This window comes from Pongo pygmaeus, chromosome 4, assembly GCF_028885625.2.
Source record: "Pongo pygmaeus isolate AG05252 chromosome 4, NHGRI_mPonPyg2-v2.0_pri, whole genome shotgun sequence".
NCBI classification, from domain to species: Eukaryota; Metazoa; Chordata; class Mammalia; order Primates; family Hominidae; genus Pongo; species Pongo pygmaeus.
In genome coordinates, this window is record NC_072377.2 from 131,043,000 (window position 1) to 131,057,935 (window position 14,936).

At 44.5% G+C, this 14,936-nt stretch overlaps 1 protein-coding gene across 2 annotated transcripts in view; it reads right to left on the reverse strand.

The window, feature by feature from the left end:
* The window catches only part of ALDH7A1 (aldehyde dehydrogenase 7 family member A1), a 52,034-nt gene that overhangs the window by 34,966 nt on the left and 2,132 nt on the right, over window positions 1–14,936 (reverse strand). For both annotated transcript variants that reach the window (XM_054488246.2, XM_063665195.1), the window contains exons 3-5: window positions 14,363–14,428; window positions 4,469–4,549; window positions 3,386–3,509 (exon numbers count right to left, since the gene is read on the reverse strand). In XM_054488246.2, coding sequence (XP_054344221.2) covers window positions 3,386–3,509; window positions 4,469–4,549; window positions 14,363–14,428 — 271 coding nt within the window. The remainder of the gene's footprint in view (window positions 1–3,385; window positions 3,510–4,468; window positions 4,550–14,362; window positions 14,429–14,936) is intronic.

Sequence of the window (14,936 nt, forward strand, 5' to 3'; positions counted from 1 at the left end):
TAAGGTATAATTTATAAGCTTATAAATCCCTTGAGGACAGGGACTATGCCTTATAGCTCCAGTATCACCTAGTAGATTACCCAGCACCTGATAGATGTTCCATAAGCATTTATTGAATTAATAAAGCCAAAGTTACCCCAAAGCCTCTACATAGATGAGTAAACTGCTTTAAAAAAAAAAAAAGTGTAAGCTAGGTGTGGTGGCTCATGCCTACAATCCCAACACTTTGAGTGGCCAAGGCAGGAGGATTATTTAAGCCAAGGAGTTCTAGACCAGCCTAGGCCACATAGTGCGACCTCGTCTCTACAAGAAAAATTTTTAAATAAGCTAGGCTTAGTGGCATGAGCCTGTAATCCCAGCTACTCAGGAGGCTGAGGTGGAAAGATTGCTTGAGTCCAGGAGGTCCAGGCTGCAAGGGGCTATAATCACACCACTGCACTCCAGCCTGGGTGACAGAGATCCTATCTCAAATAAACAAACAAAAATGTGCAAGCAATTGAGAAAAATTTTAATTGTGGGGCAGGTACCATAGTAGGTATAAATCAAATAGTTACCTGCTTGCCCATGTACATATCCCCAAACTGGAGGTTTATTAACTTTTTCGTTGTTATTGTTGTTGTTGTTGAGACGGAGTTTTGCTTCTGTTGCCCAGGTTGGAGAACAATGGCGTGCTCTCGGCTCACTGCAACCTCCACTTCCCAGGTTCAGGTGATTCTCCTGCCTCAGCCTCCTGAGTAGCTGGGATTACAGGAATGTGCCACCATGCCCAGCTAATCCGTATTTTTATTAGAGATGGGGTTTTTCCATGTTGGTCAGGCTGGTCTTAAACTCCCGACCTCAAGTGATCTGCCCATCTCTGCCTCCCAAAGTGCTGGGATTACAGGTGTGAGCCACCGTGGTGGGCCTATTAACTTTTCTTACCTAGAAAAAAACTCTTGAAAGTGTTCAATGACATAAAATTAATATTGGATAATAGGAATCATTGCTAGATATCTAATTAAGGACATTAACTGTCCTTAATTAGACTTTAAAAGTCTCCCCTAACTCTTTCTACAAGTAGGGAATTTATTCAATATTCCAAGAAAAAGAGAAAAATATGATTTTTTGAAAAATATTTATTTCCTGATTATAAATGTAACCTAATAACCATCATGGAAATTTAGAAAATACAGAAAAATTGAAGAAAATCCACTACTAATAATTCTGCCACAAAGATAACCACTGCTACCACTTTAACATACACTTCTATCCCAGCATTGCCAATGCAGACATACAGTCACCTGTTTTGCTCTATCCACATTGCAAACATCACAAATCACTTACACTCTTAACCTCATTTTTTTTTTTTTTTTTTTTTTTGAGATGGAGTTTCGCTCTTGTTGTCCAGGCTGCAATGCAATGGCAGGATCTCGGCTCACCGCAACCTCCGCCTCCTGGGTTCAAGCGATTCTCCTGCCTCAGCCTCCTGAGTAGCTGGGATTACAGGCATGCGCCACCATGCCTCGCTAATTTTGTATTTTTCGTAGAAATGGGGTTTCTCCATGTTGGCCAGGATGGTCTCTAACTCCCGACCTCAGGTGATCTGCCTGCCTTGGCCTCCCAAAGTGCTGGGATTACAGGTGTAAGCCACCCTGTCCAGCATTTTTTTCTTTTCTTACTCTTGCTGTCATCTTATTATCTTCATTGTTAAAACCTCAGAGTATAAGATTGGTTCTTACAGAACAGCTTGTAATAGCAAAACACTGAAAACAACCCTACATATACATCATTTGGGAGCTGACTAAATAAATTATAGTCTCTTTATAACAAAATAGCCGCAAACACAGATGAAGGAAGCCCCTTAATAGAATAATATGAAAACAATTTCCAGCCTGACACAGTGGCTCACGCCTGCAATCCTAACACTTTGGGAGGTTGAGACAGGCAGATCACCTGAGCCCTGGAGTTTGAGACCAGCCTGGGCAACACTGCAAAATCCCACCTCTACAAAAAAAAAAAAAAAATAGCCAGGTATGGTGGCATGCACCTACAGTCCTAGCTGAGGTGGGAGGATCGCCTGATCCCAGGGATGTTGAGGCTGTGGTGAACTGTGATCACGCCACTACATTCTGGCCTGGGCAAGAGAGTAAAATCCTGTCTCAAAAAAAGTAAACAAAGAAACAATTTCCAAGATATATTATTGAATATAAAAGTATAAAACAGAACGTACAGTTTGCGGCCAGGCACAGTGGCTCACGCCTGTAATCCCAGCACTTTGGGAGGCCAAGGCGGGTGGACCACGAGGTGAGGAGTTCAAGACCAGCCTGGCCAAGATGGTGAAACCCCATCCCTACCAAAAATACAAAAATTAGCCAGGTGTGGTGGCGCACACCTGTAATCCCAGCTACTCAGGAGTCTGAGGCAAAAGAATCGCTTGAACCCGGGAGGTGGAGGTTGCAGTGAGCCAAGATCATGCCATTGCACTCCAGCCTGGGTGACAGAGCAAGACTCCATCTCAAAAAAAAAAAATGTCTAGTTTGCTACATATTTGGCTGTACGTGCTCTAAAAAGATACACAAGGGCCTAGGAAGGTGGCTCACGCCTTTAATCCCAGCTACTCGGGAGGCTGAAGGGGAGGATCACTTGAGGCCAGAAGTTTGAGACCAGCCTGAACAACACAGCAAGATCCTACAAAATATAAAAAAGACACACAAGAAATTGAAAGCATTCACTACTTCCATGGGGTACTATGGCTTAGTCATGGGGGCAGGAGGGAAATTTTTAATCCTTCAACCTTTTATTGCTTTCTTATTTTCTGATATGCATCTATCGCTTCCTCAAAAAAAATTAACATTAGTATAATTTAAAAATAAGTAAATAAAACCTTCCCGTAAAAGTGTGGGTTAGGGGAAGACAACCTTCACAAACATTTTTAGTACATGCTAACAGCTACCAAAATTGGCTTAGATTTTTTCCCCTTATAATTCGACATTTAGGTCATTTCTAATGTTTTTTATTGATGCCACAATGAACTTCTTTAAACATAACTTCTGTCTTATTTCAGATTATTTACTTAGATTCTTAAAACTGGGCTCTTTAAAGTTAGAGCACTTTGTAAATGTAAATGATTTCCAAATCATTTTACAGATGAGTTAAAAGTGTCTTACCCATGGACTTGCCAACATTAAGTTTTATCTTTAAAACAAAAGTTTTTAAACAAAAAGGTTCTTGATCTAACATTTTCATCTGTCTTAATTTGCATTTCTTTGAAAGATTGAGGATATTTTCACATATTTATGCCACTTGAAATTTCTCTTTTGCACAGTCTATAGCCAGAGTATTTTATTTTTTTTGGAGCTCTGTATATCAGAGTACAAAACTCAGCTTAACTAATTTCATTGCTTACTTTCAGAAGGCAAGATAGGTCCTCCAATCATCCTTGATAAACCAACAGCATAGTCACAGATATCCACATACTCCTGAACTTCACCCACACCTTCCACTAAGATTTTCCCCATCTCCAAAGACACCTAGAAATATAAAACGACAAACAGAATTTTTCCAACAGAATTCACATTATAAACATTAAATTAAAGAAAGGGGGAAGCAAAACATATTTTGTAACTGTAATAAACTGAAGAAAGTCTGTTTTATTTTCCAAAGAATTTTAAAACACAACAATTGCCTTCACTTTTTTCTGTCTACCTTGTTAATCTTTCCTCTAAAGAAAGAATTTTTAAAATATATAAAGTACAACCGGGCACAGTGGCTCATGCCTGTAATCCCGGCACTTCGGGAGGCCAAGGCGGGCGGATCACCTGAGGTCAGGAGTTCAAGACCAGCCTGGCCAACATGGTGAAACACCATCTCTACTAAAAATACAAAAATTAGCCAGGCATGGTGGCACACACCTGTAATCCCAGCTACTCGGGAAGCTGAGGCAGGAGAATCGCTTGAACCCAGGAGCGGGAGGTTGCAGTGAGCTGAGATCCTGCCATTGCACTCCAGCCTGGGCAATAAGAGCAAGACTCCATCTCAAAAATAAATAAATAAGTAATAAATAAATATATAATATAATATAATATAAACTACTTTTCTTAAAAACTCTTCTAGCCAAGTGTGGTGGCCCATGCCTGTAATCCCAGCACTTTGAGAGGCCGAGGCAGGCGGGATCACCTGAGGTTAGGAGTTCAAGACCAGCCTGGCCAACATGATGAAACCCCATCTCTACTTTAAAAATACAAAAAATTAGCCAGCCGTGGTGGCACAAGCCTGTAATCCCAGCTACTTGGGAGGCTCAGGCAGAGGAATTGCTGGAACATGGGAGGCGGAGGCTGCAGTGAGCCAAGATTTTACCAGTGCACTCCAGCCTGGGTGACAGCGAGACTCCATCTTAAAAAAAAAAAACCTCACAATCTTATATATAGAAAAGCATGACAGCCTTATTCTCCACTCAAAGAATTGTGTACATACTACAAAAATACTTTACCAAGCTTCCTAGTACTTGGATCTTCTCCCGCAAGGCATCGCCAATCTGTCTTACTATTTCTCCTCGTTTTGGAGCAGGAATCTAAGAAAAGAATGCAATTTTTCTGTCTGATTCAAAGCATAAATTCATGTCTATAACACAGTATTAGATGTGTGCTGTAAAAGAACAAAGTACAATCATATCAAAGAAGACTTTTGATCACATCAAGACTGTGATATGGCCAGGCACCGGAGCTAAAATAAGAAGCAAGGCATTCACAGAGCAAATATCTACTGGAAGGCACAGAGGAGAAGAAAAGGCAACAAATAATTACAAATTGCCATCAGGGTTTTAAAGACAAAGGAAATAAAAAGGAAGCTGAGACAGAGAAAAACAGCAAGATTGGAGGGGAAATGGGTAAGTTACTTTACCTAAAAGGTTGGCAGGAGGCCGGGTGTGGTGGCTCACACCTGTAATCCCAACACTTTGGGAGGCTGAGGCAGGCAGATCACAAGGTCAGGAGTTCGAGACCAGCCTGGCCAACATGGTGAAACCCCGTCTCTACTAAAAATGCAAAAATTAGCTGGGCATGGTGGTGTGCGCCTGTAATCCCAGCTACTCAGGAGGCTGAGGCAGGAGAATCGCTTGAACCTGGGAGGTGGAGATTGCAGTGAGCTGAGATCGCTCCATTGCACTCCAGCCTGGGCAACAGAGTGACATTCCATCTCAAAAAAAAAAAAAAAAAAAGGTTGGCAGGAAAAATCTCTAATGAGGTAATATTGAAGCTGAAACCTGAAGAATGGAAAAAGTAAGCCATAGGAATATTCTTCCCAGGGATAAGGAAAAAACATGTAAGAGGGATCCATGGAAAATAAAAGGGGCTGATTGGGAAGGCCAGTATGTCTAAAGCTAGAAGCTTGTAAGGTGTTGGAATCTTACTCCAGGTGCAATGTGAAGTCTTGAATGTCTTTTAAGGTGCAGAATAAGAGGATTTGCTTTATGTTTTAATATCGCTATCTGATAGGTAGAGGATACGTTGACGGGGAAAAGAGTAGAAGCAGGGAGATCAATTAAGAATGTATTATAGGCCAGGCGCAGTGGCACATGCCTGTAATCCCAGGACTTTGGGAGGCCAAGGTGGGTGGATCACCTGAGGTCAGCAGATCAAGACCAGCCTGGCCAACACGGGGAAACCTCGTCTCTACTAAAAATACAACAATTAGCAGGACATGGTGGTGGGCACCTGTAATCCCAGCTACTTGGGAGGCTGAGGCAGGAGAATCACTGGAACCCGGGAGGCGGAGGTTGCAGTGAACCAAGATCATGCCACTGCACTCCAGCCTGGGCAACAAGAGCAAAACCCTATCTCAAATAAAAAAAAAAAAAAAAGATTATAGTGACTTAGTTTTAAGATTGCAGTGGTGGCCAGGAGCTGTGGCTCACGCCTGTAATCCCAGCACTTTGGGAGGCTGAGGCAGGCGGATCACAAGGTCAGGAGATCGAGACCATCCTGGCTAACACAGTGAAACCCTGTCTCTACTAAAAATACAAAAAATTACCCGGGCGTGGTGGCGGGCTCCTGTAGTCCCAGCTACTCGGGAGGCTGAGGCAGGAGAATGGCGTGAACCCGGGAGGCAGAGTTTGCAATGAGCCGAGATTGCGCCACTGCACTGCAGCCTGGGCATCAGAGTGAGACTCCGTCTCAAAAAAAAAAAAAAATTGCAGTGGTAACAAGTGGAACAACAAGTGGATTAAGGGTCTATTTTGGGAGTAGAATTGACAGGACACACAGATGCAGGAAATGAAGAGAATAAAAGAACTCAGGATGACTTCCAGCTCTCTGGCTTAAATAGGTAGATGAAGTATAATTACTGGGATGAAGAAGACTTGAAGGGAAACATTAGGTTTTGGGGGTAAAGAGCACAGCTTACGCCATATAAAGTTTGAGATGTGATTCATGAATGAGATACAATTTCTCCAACTATGACCATCACTCCCTCTCTCCCATCAAGTTCTTCCCAATTCTGCCTCTCCTTCAAAGTACAGCTAAGGCTGGGCGTGGTGGCTCACGTCTGTAATCCCAGCACTTTGAGAAGCTGAGGCAGGTGGATCACTTGGGGTCAGAAGTTCAAGACGAGCCTGACCAACATGGTGAAACCCCATCTTTACTAAAAATACAAAAATTAGCTGAGCATGGTGGCAGGCGCCTGTAATCTCAGCTACTTGGGAGGCTGAAGCAGGAGAATCACTTGAACCCGGGAGGGGGAGGTTGCAGGGAGCTGAGATCCCGCCATTACACTCCAGCCTGGATGACAAGAGTGAAATTCTGTCGCAAAAAAAATAATAAAGTACAGGTAAAAGGAACATTCCCCTCCATGAAACCTTCCCCCAGGCAGAAGCCACTCACACCCTCCCCCTAACTCCCACTGCTCCTAATCACAGCACTGCCCACACTTGCCTCACAGAGCTTGGCTGTGAGCTCAAGGTTCTTCCTTGCTCTCTCTTCTCCCCAAGTGTATCACCGTATCTTAGTACAGCTTTTCTGGATGGTCATTTTGCAATCTATTAACATTTAAAACATTCCTACCCTTTGTTTTATCTATTTATTTTTTGAGACGGAGTCTCGCTCTGTCACGCCCAGGCTTGAGTGCAGTGGCGCAATCTCGGCTCACTGCAACCTCTGCCTCCTGGGTTCAAGTGATTCTCCTGCCTCAGCCTCCCAAGTAGCTGGCATTACAGGCACCTGCCACCAGGCCCGGCTAATTTTTTGTATTTTTAGCAGAGATGGGGTTTCGCCATGTTGGTCAGGCTGGTCTCGAACTCCTGATCCCAGGTAATCCGCCTGCCTCGGCCTCCCAAAGTGCTGGGATTACAGGCATGACATTCCTACCCTTTAACTAAACAGCTCTGCTTACAGAAACTGAGCTTATATACATAAGTATGCAAAAGTATAGGTACAATTATATTCATTGCAGTGCTGTTTCTAGTAAAGAAAAAAAGAAACCAACTGTCCATCAGCACATGATTGGTTAATTATGGAACAGTGATAAAATAAGGTAGATTTTTATGGGAAAACATTGAAAAGCTATAATAGAATAATAGAAAAAAAGAAAACACTTATGGTAAGTAAACTTTTGCTTAAATTTGGAGGAACATATACCAAGCTGTTCACAGTGGTTTTTTCTGGGGAGTGAAATTATAACAGATTTTCATCCACAATTTATATGTTGGCAATGTCTGTCATTTTCACAACATATGCACACTTTTGGAAACAGGAAACAAAAACCTGTAGCATTATATCAATCAGCACATAACCTATACATTTCCTAGCACATGGTGTGGGTTTAATGATGTTTCAATTGAATTTAGTCAGCACATTTATAAGTTTAGTTGAGTTGGTTAATTTCAACTCAGAATGGCCAGTATACATGGCCTTTTACCTCCCATTCTGGACACATTTTATTCAGTCAGTCTTTCAACAAATAATTATTGCACATGTTCTATGTGCCAGATACTGTGCTAATCCCTGGGTATTCTACTGCAAATGAGGCAGTGACAATTCTTGCCCTCTATAGAGCTGACAGTCCATGGGGGTGATAAAGGCAAAAAACAGGCAATTACAATCTAATGTAGCAAATGCCATGAAAGGGGAGCTAGATTTCACAACTGGAGCAACCTGAAGTAGGCTTTTTACAAGTTTAGAAGTTTAGGGCTAAGACCTAAAGTGTGCCAGGTGTTGTGAAGAGGTAGGCAAAGTGGAGGAAAAGCATGGGGTTAGAAGGGTACAGGGCATACGCAAAGGCTGAAAAGCAAGAGAAAGTGGTTTTGGAAAATTATGGCCGGGGGCTGTGGTTCACGCCTGTATTCCCAGCACTTTGGGAGGCCAAGGCAGGTGGATCATTTGAGATCAGGAGTTCAAGACCGGCTTGGCCAACATGGTGAGACCCTGTCTCTACTAAAAATACAAAAATTAGCCACACTTTGGTACCTGTAATCCCAGCTACTCAGGAGATTGAGGCAGGAGAATCCCTTGAACCCAGGAGGCAGAGGTTGCAGTGTGCCGAGATCGCACCACTGCACTCCAGCCTGGGTGACAGAGTAAGAGTCTGTCTCAGAAAAAGAAAAAAGAAAGAAAAAAAACAGTTCCCTGTCTTCAAGGACAGAGAGACTCCCGCTCTTTCTCACCAGAGATGGGAGGGAAAATGAGGACACATGGGGATGCAGAGGGCAGAAATGGGCTGCATTCTGTGCTGAAACTGGCTCATGGAAGAAAGCAGCAAGTCTATTCCTTAGAAAGAAATCAATTTCTATAAACCACCTTTCCATATGTTTCACTTTGTTTCCATTTCCCTTAAAGAAAAATGTTCCCTTTGAAAAACTCTAGAATTGGCTGGTCGCAGTGGCTCATGCCTGTAATCCTAGCACTTTGGGAGGCCAAGGCGGGTGGATCGCTTGAGGTGAGGAATTCAAAACCAGCCTGGCCAACATGGTGAAACCCCGTCTCTGCTAAAAATATTTAAAAAATTGGTGGTGGGCGCCTGTAATCCCAGCTACTTGGTAGGCTGAGGTAGGAGAATCGCTTGAACCGGGGAGGCGGGGCTTGCAGTGGGCTGAGATGGCACCATTGCACTCCAGCCTGGGCAACAAGAGCAAAACTCTGTCTCAAAAAAAAAAAAAGAAAAAGAAAAATTCTAGAATTAACTCAAATGAACTACATGAAACAGTGGTTTGTCCTAACACAGTCAAGGCCAGCCAAATGGATGAGGGCCAAGCAGAGAAGCCTCACATGAGGGAGGATCGAGATGGGAAAGCTTCTGTGACAAGAAGGGGGTCAAGCTTTGGTCTGTTTTTACCGAGCCTCTCTAAGTCCCTGCCCTATTGGCAGGAGCCCCAGAGCACAATTAGGAAAAACTCTGCATCTTCCCTAAACCTTGAACTCAATTGCTTAACTCAAAATCAAACAAGTAGGATCCCCAACTGACTCTACTATTACCCAGGAAAGCAACCTGCTCCCACTTAGCACCCCCATTCTATTTGTTGGGAGGTCTAAAAAGCACCAGAAGTATGAGAAAGGATGTTAGGTGCAGAGGCTGGCATAATGGGTAAGAGTTGACTGCCAAAGCAGATCCTGAATGTGAAAATAGCAACAAAAAAAGTACAGCCCAATATTTAAGAAAGATCATAATGTCAGCTGGCACTCCCTAGAGCAAAGATAGATTTAAAAACCAGTTCATTCCAGCTGTGGTGGCTCATGCCTGTAATCCCAGCACTTTGGGAGGCAGAGGCAGGCAGATCACTTGAGGTCAGGAGTTCAAGACCAACCTGGCCAATATGGTGAAACCCTGTTCTCTACTAAAAAATACAAAAAAAAAAATTAGCTGGGCATGGTGGCTCATGCCTGTAGTCCCGGCTACTCAGGAAGATGAGGCAGGAGAATCACTTGAGTCTAGGAGGCGGAGGTTGCAGTGAGCCAAGATCATGCCACTGCACTCCAGCCTGGGCAACAGAGCAAGACTCAGTCTCAAAAAAAAAAGAAAAAAAAAAAAAAAAACAGTTCAGGAAAAGACAAGAACCTGAATTCACATAAACTCTTTTTTTTTTTTCAAATGTGTTTGTATTTACCCTAGATAAATAGACACATACAATAGATGTTTCTAGTCAAAAGACATGTTAAGTTGCACTAGCATTCAAAACAGTATATGCAAAGAGTGAACCCTCATGTAAATTGTGTACTTCAGTTTATAATAACACATCAACATTGGCTCATCAGTTGTAACAAAATATGACATACTAATGCAAAATGTTAATAATAGGGGAAATGGCCAGGCCTGTTGGCTCATGCCTGTAATCCCAGCACTTTGGGAGGCTGAGGTGGGTAAATTGCTTGAGCCCAGGAGTCTGAGACCAGCCTAGGCAACAGAGCAAAACCCCATCTCTACAAAAAATACAAAAATTAGCCAGGTGTGGAGGAACATGCCTGTAGTCCTAGTTACCAAGGAGGCTGAGGTGGGAGGATTGCTTGAGCCCAGGAGGTCAAAGCTGCAGTGAGCCGTGAGCTGTGAGCACGGCACTGTACACTAGCCTGGGCGACTCTGTCTTAAAAAAAGAAAAAAGAAAAGGAAACTTGGGAAGAGGAATGAGGGAGTAATGGGAATTCTGTACTTTCTACTCGTTTTTCTGTAAACTTAAAACTGCTCTAAAAAATAAGTCTATTAATTTCTTTTTTTCTTTGAGACGGAGTTTTGCTCTTGTTGCCCAGGCTGGGGTGCAATGGCTCGATGTCCGCTCACTGCAAGGTCGGCCTCCCAGGTTCAAGTGATTCTCCTGCCTCAGCCTCCGAAGTAGCTGGGATTACAGGCACGCAACACCACACCTGGCTAATTTTGTATTTTTAGTAGAGACGGGGTTTCTCCATGTTGGTCAGGCTGGTCTCGAACTCCCAACCTCAGGTGATCCGCCCACCTTGGCTTCCCAAAGTGCTGGGATTACAGGCGTGAGCTGTAATAGACCAGGCGTGAGCTGTAATAGACCAGGCGTGCCTGGTCTATTTTTGTGTGTGTGTGTTTTTTTTTTAAGTATATATGTATAGGAAGGCCAGATGAAGTGCCTAACGCCTGTAATCCAAACACTTTGGGAGGCCAAGGTGGGTGGATCACGAGTTCAGGAGTTCGAGACCAACCTGGCCAGCATGGTGAAACCCTGTCTCTACCAAAAATACAAAAATTAGCCAGGCCTGCCACCCCATCTGGGAAGTGAGGAGCGCCCTCCTGCCCGGCCACCGCCCCGTCTGGGATGTGAGGGGCGCCACTGCCCGGCCGCCCCACCATCTGGGAAGTGAGGAGCGCCTCTGCCCAGCCTCCCAATTGACTGGGAAGTGAGGAGTGCCTCTGCTCGGCTGTCCACCGTCTGGGAAGTGAGAAGCACCTCTGCCCAGCTGCCGCCCCATCTGGGGTGTGAGGAGCGCCTCTGCCCGGCCGCCCCACTGTCTGGGAAGTGAGGAGTGCCTCCGCCCAGCTGTCGCCCAGTCTGGGATGTGAGGAGCACCTCTGCCCGGCCGCCCCACTGCCTGGCAAGTGTGGAGCGCCTCTGCCCAGCTGCCCGCTGTCTGGGAAGTGAGGAGTGCCTCCACCCAGCTGCCGCTCAGTCTGGGATGTGAGGAGCGCCTCTGCCCAGCCGTCCCACCATCTGGGAAGTGAGGAGTGCCTCTGCCCAGCTGCCCACTGTCTGGGAAGTGAGGAGCGCCTCTGCCCAGCTGCCCGCTGTCTGGGAAGTGAGGAGTGCCTCTGCCCAGCTGCCCGCTGTCTGGGAAGTGAGGAGTGCCTCTGCCCAGCTGCTGCCCCATCTGGAAAGTGAGGAGCGCCTCTGCCCAGCTGCCCACTGTCTGGGAAGTGAGGAGTGCCTCTGCCCAGCTGCCCACTGTCTGGGAAGTGAGGAGTCCCTCTGCCCAGCTGCCGCCCCGTCTGGGAAGTGAGGAGCGCCTCTGCCCGGCCGCTGCCCAGTCTGGGAAGTGAGGAGCGCCTCTGCCTGGCCGCTGTGCAACCTTCCAAGTGTGAAGTGACAGTCTTGTGTGTGATCTTTTCTGTCTTCTCCAAGTTTGCATTTTTGATGTAAAGTTTACTTTTTAATTAAAAGTTTTAAATTGGAGAATATATTTTAAAAAAAAAATTAGCCAGGCCTGGTGGCACACACCTGTAGTTTCAGCTACTTGGGAGACTGAGGCAGGAGAATCACTTGAACCTGAAAGGCAGAGATTGCAGTAAGCCGAGATCACACCACTGCAGAGTGACAGAGTGAGACTCCGTCTCAAAAGAAAAAAGTATATACGTATAGGAAAACAACAATTTAAAAAAAATTATGCAGCTGGGCATGGTGGTTCATGCCTGTAATCCCAGCACTTTGGGAGGCCAAAGAGGGCAGATCGTTTGAAGTTAGGAGTTCGAGACCACCCTGGGCAGTATGGTGAAACCCCATCTCTACAAACAATACGAAAAAATTAGCCAGGCATGGTGGTGTGTACGTCTAATCCCAGCCACTTGGGAGGCTGAGATGGGAGGATCCCAAGCCCAGAAGGCAGAGGTTACAGTGAGCCGAGATTGGGCCACTGCACTCCAGCCTGGGTGACAGAGCCAGACCCTGTCTTAAAAAAAAAAAAAAAAAAAGTAATAACTTTAGGATGGTATGCAATGCAAAGATCACAGGTCACAAAATTTTATACACACCATGTATATATGGATGTACAATAATCACAACTATGAAATAAATACATGAAAGACTGGAAGGAAATGCACCAAAACCTAAACCTAATAATCATTTTGCATTGCAGAGGTTGGGGTAAGGGGACTAAATTTGTTTACCTTATTTACAGCATCAATCTTTTCTTAAAAAAAAAAGAATGTTTATTACTTTTATGATCAGAAATAAATACAAGTAAGTTTTTAAAACAATGAAGGACACTGTTTTGGACAGTATTCTCTATCCAGGTAGGGTGAACTTCACCTAGCACACTGTTTACTTGTAGAAGTGGTATTTTTCTGCCCAAGGATACTTTTGATTGTGTATAATGGAACCCTAGGCCATACTTCTATCCATAATTAAAGTAGAGGAAAGATGTGCTTCATGCTTTACACAAAGACGTCTCTTGGCTGATAAAAAAAAAAAGCTTCATCCAACCCAGGGCTCTCTTGGACAGGCTGCTACTCTGCAACCCACCCCAACCCCACCCAACCCCCCTTGCAATCACTGACTCAGAGAAAATACTACAGCTCAGCAGTCCCTCAGCAGTCCCACACCCAGCAGCACAGGGTTTAACTCAAATGTATTGAGGCTTTTCTTGTGCCAGGCTCTCCAGTAAGCACTTTAAATGATTAACTCATTTAACCCTCCCAGGAGGCAGGCACCCCCAGTCTTTTCTTTTTACAAGACAAAGCACACTGAGGATGGGGGTAGTGGAAAGGTTGGGAAATCAGGCTATCCCAGTTCGCCTTTACTCTCCCGTTCTCAGGAGCCTAGCTCCCACCTAGTGACAAGTCAGTGTGGCCAGCCCAGCACCAGTCACAGTTCCCACATTTGCTCATTTAACCAATGGTGGAGACTCAGAGACCAAGGAGGCTGACTCTGCCTCACAGTCTGATTAGACAGTCAAGGAACATGAGCCTCTGGCCCTGAGAAAGGGATGCTGCCACTGCTCTTTTTTTTTTTTTGAGATGGAATCTCACTCTGTCGCCCAGGCTGGATGGAGTGCAGTGGTGCTATCTTGGCTCACTGCAGCCTCCGCCTCCCAAGATCAAGCAATTCTCCTGCCTCAGCCTCCTGAGTAGGCTGGATTACACGCGCCACCACATTCGGCTAATTTTTGTATTTTTACTAGAGACAGGGTTTCACCATGTTGGCCAGGCTGGTCTCAAACTCCTGACCTCAGATGATCCACCCGCCTCAGCCTCCTGAAGTGGTGGGATCACAAGCATGAGCCACCAGGTCCGATCTGCTGTTGTTCTTTAAACCAGGAATGCTGACCTATTGCTGAGATACTCCCAGCAAATCTGGCAGGGGGATAGAGGAGGAGCAAACGAATATTTCTGGCATAGCTCTTCTATTCATTTTCTATTTAATTATAAATTCAAGTAATTTCAGTGAAGAATAGTGTTCACAGCTCAAGTTTATACTATACCAGCACAAAGTTTTAATTCATTTAAATTTATCCATTCAATGAATGGCAAGTACAAAAAAGGCACTACCCTAGAAATATGGCAGAGGTGTTTCCAAAACAGCAGGAGCCCTAGTACAGTATCACAGCCCCCAAGGAGCTCACATTTTAACAAGGCGGCACTGACCTGCTTATCAGATGTTTATGTATCTCATTGGTTACAATAGGCAAAGTGATCTCTTCTGAATTCTAGAAACAAAGGCCATACTTACATCTGCCCAGATTTTCCATGCTTCTCTTGCTTTCTTTATAGTTTCTTCATAGTCTGCCACACTAGCCTAAATTAAGAATTAAGGGGACAGAAAGGGGGAAATAAAGAGAAGTGATGATGATCTTCTAGAGCACACAAATATTTTCAGAAAAGAATTGGGAAATCTCTAGGGTTCCCTAACATTTATTGGCTGAGAATGATTCCCACAGTCTATACTTCCAAAAACTAGCTAGAACCCGTAAAACAGGTTGGTATCCAACTATGCTTTAAAACCTTGCTTTTCAAAGCAAAATCTGTCAGCTTCATCTGGGAACAACATGTGAGGCATATGAGAAACGCAGAACCTTGAGCTCCAATCCAGACTTCGGAAATCAGAAGCTTCATTCTAACAAAATCCTCAGGTACTTCAGAAGCACTGCCTTAAATGGCCCCCTGCCTAGTCTTTCTATGCTTCACCTTTTCTATGGTTCTTTCCTTTTCACGCCCCCACCCAAGAGAGGACAGTCTCCCCAAGACAGTCCTAAATGACAAATGAAAAATAAATACATTATTCTCTGCATTTGTGATTTTATATT